The sequence below is a fragment of the Pteropus alecto genome, unplaced genomic scaffold, assembly GCF_000325575.1.
Source record: "Pteropus alecto unplaced genomic scaffold, ASM32557v1 scaffold159, whole genome shotgun sequence".
Lineage (NCBI taxonomy): Eukaryota > Metazoa > Chordata > Mammalia > Chiroptera > Pteropodidae > Pteropus > Pteropus alecto.
In genome coordinates this window covers 210,463-213,956 of record NW_006443122.1, presented here as the reverse complement: position 1 = coordinate 213,956, position 3,494 = coordinate 210,463, and the positions used below count along the sequence as shown (strand labels likewise).

Below are 3,494 nucleotides of genomic sequence, written 5' to 3'. Positions count from 1 at the left end.
ATATATATATATATATTGGTAATGTCTTTGTCTGGTTTTGGAATTAGGATAATGGTGGCCTTGTAAAATGAGTTTGGGAAACTTTCTTGAATTTTTTGGAATAGTTTGAGAAGAATAGCCATTAATTCTTGTTTGAGTGTTTGGTAAAATTCACCAATGAAGCTATCTGATCCAGGATTTTTGTTTCTTGGAAGTTTTTTGATTACTGGTTCAATTTTTTTGTGGTAATTGGTTGGTTCAAATTTTCTGTTTCTTCTTGGTTCAGTCTTGGAAGATGGTATGTTTTTAGAAATGTATCTATTTCTTCCAAATTGTCCAATTTGTTGGCATATAATTGTCATAGCATTTTCTTATAATTCTTTGTATTTCTGTGGAAGCTGTTGTCACTTTTGTTTCATTACCGATTTTATTTGGGTCTTATCGCTTTTTTTTCTTGATGAAAATGGTTAAAGGTTTATCAATTTCGTTTATCTTTACAGAAAAGCAGCTCTTAGTTTCATTAATCTTTTGTGTTATTTTTCTAGACTTTATTTCATTTATTTTCCTCTGATCTTAATCATTTTCTTTTTTTTTTTACTCACTTTGGTTTTTGTTTGCTGTTTGTTTTCTAGTTCTTTTAAGTTTAAGATTAGATTGTTAGAGCTTTGTCTTATTTCTTGAAGTAGGCTTGTATTACTATGAACTTCCTTCTTAGGACTATTTTTGCTGTCCCATAGATTTTAAGTCATCATGTTTTCATATTTATTTGTCTCTAGGTATTTTTTGATTTCTTCTTTGAACTCAATGTTAACTCATTTACTGTTTAGTATTTAGCATTTTTTTTCTTGTAGTGATTTCTCGTTTCATACCATTGTGGTAGGAGAAGACACTTGATATGACTTCAACCTTATTAAATTTGTTGAGACTTGTTTTATTGCCTAACATGTGGTTTATCTTGGCAAATGTTTAATGTACACTAAAGAAGAATGTTTGTTCTGCTGCTTTGGTGTTCTGCTGCTGTGATCTAAAAATTTAATTAAATCCATCTAGTCTAGTGTGTTATTTAATGCTCTGTTTCCTTATTGATTTTGTGTCTGGAAGATCTAACTACAATGGAGTATTAAAGTCCTCTACTATGACTGTATTGCTGTCAATCTCTCCCTTTATGTCAGTCAGTATTTGCTTTATATATTTAGGTGCTCCTATGTTGGATGCATATATGTTTAGTAGGGTTATGTTCTCTTATTTTATTGATCCATTTATCATTATGTAATGTCCTTCTTCGTCTCTTATTATAGACTTTGTTTTAAAGTTTATTTTTGTCTGATAAAGTATTGCTACTTCCAACTTTTTTATTTCTATTTGCATAAAATATCTTTTTTCGTCCCTATACTTTCAGTCTCTGTGTGTCATTTGATCAGCGGTATGTCTGGGTCTTGTTCACTTATTCATTCAGCTTCCCTATGTCTTTTTATTACAGCATTTAATGCATTTACATTTAAGGTGATTATTGATAGATACCTATTTATTGCCATTTTAAAATTCTATTTATAGTTTTACCCTTTTCTTCTTAAGGAATTTCCTTTAAGTGTTTTTTGTGTGAGTTGTGTTATAGCTAAGCCTTGATTACTGTTAGCACATTAGTGAGTGGGACTGACTCTCAGGTTGACTGGCTGTGAAGACTGGCCACACTCACAGAGTATGAGCTGCTATGTGGAGGCTAGTCCCAAGGAATAGGATTTGCCCCAGCAGGCTCGCGTACCTGTTGGAGCCACTCTGTGTGCCACTTGTGAGGCTAGTCAGGTGGTGATGTGTTGTGGTCTGATGCCAGCCTTTGTATGTGTTTGTCCTGTGGCCCCTTGGGAGGGGCTTCCATGTAGATCAAGGTCAGCCACTGCCTTTGACAACTCAGGGCTACCTGGGAAGAGCTACAAAGCAATCTACATGTTGTCACTTCCGGTGCTGGATCTGGAGGCAAGTGGAAGAGACTAAACTGAGACCTGAGGCCTGTTGCCATCAGTAGTGGGCCTAGGACAGCTTAGTATAAGGTCTAGGGAACCCTAAGACCTGAGGCTGCCTGCCAGTTGCCTGTTAGGCTTAGCTGTTGAGGAGCCTTTGGGTGGAACACGAGTTGGATGGTGTGGAACCCAAGGAGTCACTGGAGTAAGTGAGCAGTTTTTGCTTAGCCATTGAAGATTCAGGTTTTGTGTCAGTGCTGAGTCCTCTTGCAAAAGAAAAAGGCTTAGATTGCAGCAAAGCCAGCTGCCACCCTCCTTGAGGCCACAGATCCCTGAAATTTGTTCAAGAGACACTGCAACTCAGGCTGGCACTAGCTTCCCACTACCAAATGCGTCTCCTGAGATGTGTGTGTCACTCATAGGCCACACACTGAGGACTGCTGACTGCTGTCCAATGCATCACCTACTGAGTTCTCAGGGTGGGGACAGTTGCAAGGCAATGAATCTGCTGTGGGCAATTCATGGGCTGGGTAGGATGGGGTCACAAGGAGCCATGGGATGGAGCAGGCTAATCCCATCAGTCAATGCAGATTCAGAATTTGTGTGTTGGGGCAGGCTCAACACAGGATAAGATGGCACCCACCTACAGACTGTCCTGAAATAAGATCTGACAAAGGGCCAATGGTAGCTATCCCTCCAGCCCTAGCCCCACTGCCACACACATCAGTCTTTTTCTGTATGTCTCTTGCGCCTCCCCAGCTGTTGACCCTTTGCCAGAACCCAGAGTGTGTGCCTGCAGGTAAGTGAGTCTGTGCGCAGGCACTTTAAGGAAACATCTGATTTTTCACATTCCTTCTATCTTACCCAAATGATCACTAAGTTTTACAGCCAGGTTTATTCGAACTTCTGTTCCTGGCATGGGTACCCTGGACTGGTGAGCCCCTGCAAGGGGCTGGGACCCCTCTCTTCTTCATGAGGACCTTTTCAGCTTTAATATTCCTCTCAGTGCTCAACCACCATGCAGACAGTCGAGGCAGTCGTTTTGCATCTCCATCCTTCCTGTTGGTCTGGATGTTATTTTTTCTTTACCTCTTCAGTTGTAGGTCATATGTTCAGTTAGTCTTCAGATGATTCTCAAAGTTTACTGTTTTATAATGTGGTTGATATTTTAATATGGTCATGAGAGGAGGCAAACCCCACATTTACCTAGCCTGCCGTCTTGACCTTCCTTAAGCAGTATCGTGTGTGTATGTAAATGTCTAATCCAAAATAATATCAAATCTTTTTCCTATTGTCCAGTGTAGAAGTTTCTTGCTCCCCAGTGGACAGCCTGCAGTGGGCTGGTAAAAGATGAACAATTGTTATAGAGATAGGTACTGAAATAATAAGAGTAACTATTTCAAATTAAATATAAATATACAGATTGAGGTTGATTACATATATGAATACTGAAGCAATTTATATGTATGTTAATCTGATATCCACTACTAATATTTTAAATAAACCAACTTGAATGAGGAAGGTCACAGGACACTAAATATAGCAAAAAATCTCAAT

The 3,494-nt window shown here is 38.8% G+C and overlaps 1 protein-coding gene across 1 annotated transcript in view; it reads right to left on the bottom strand.

Moving 5' to 3' along the window:
- Window positions 1-2,856, bottom strand: part of GCSAML (germinal center associated signaling and motility like) — a 6,073-nt gene extending 3,217 nt beyond the window's left edge. The window contains exon 1 of the mRNA XM_006922947.1: window positions 2,802-2,856. Coding sequence (XP_006923009.1) covers window positions 2,802-2,856 — 55 coding nt within the window. The remainder of the gene's footprint in view (window positions 1-2,801) is intronic.
- Window positions 2,857-3,494: the final 638 nt, after the last annotated feature.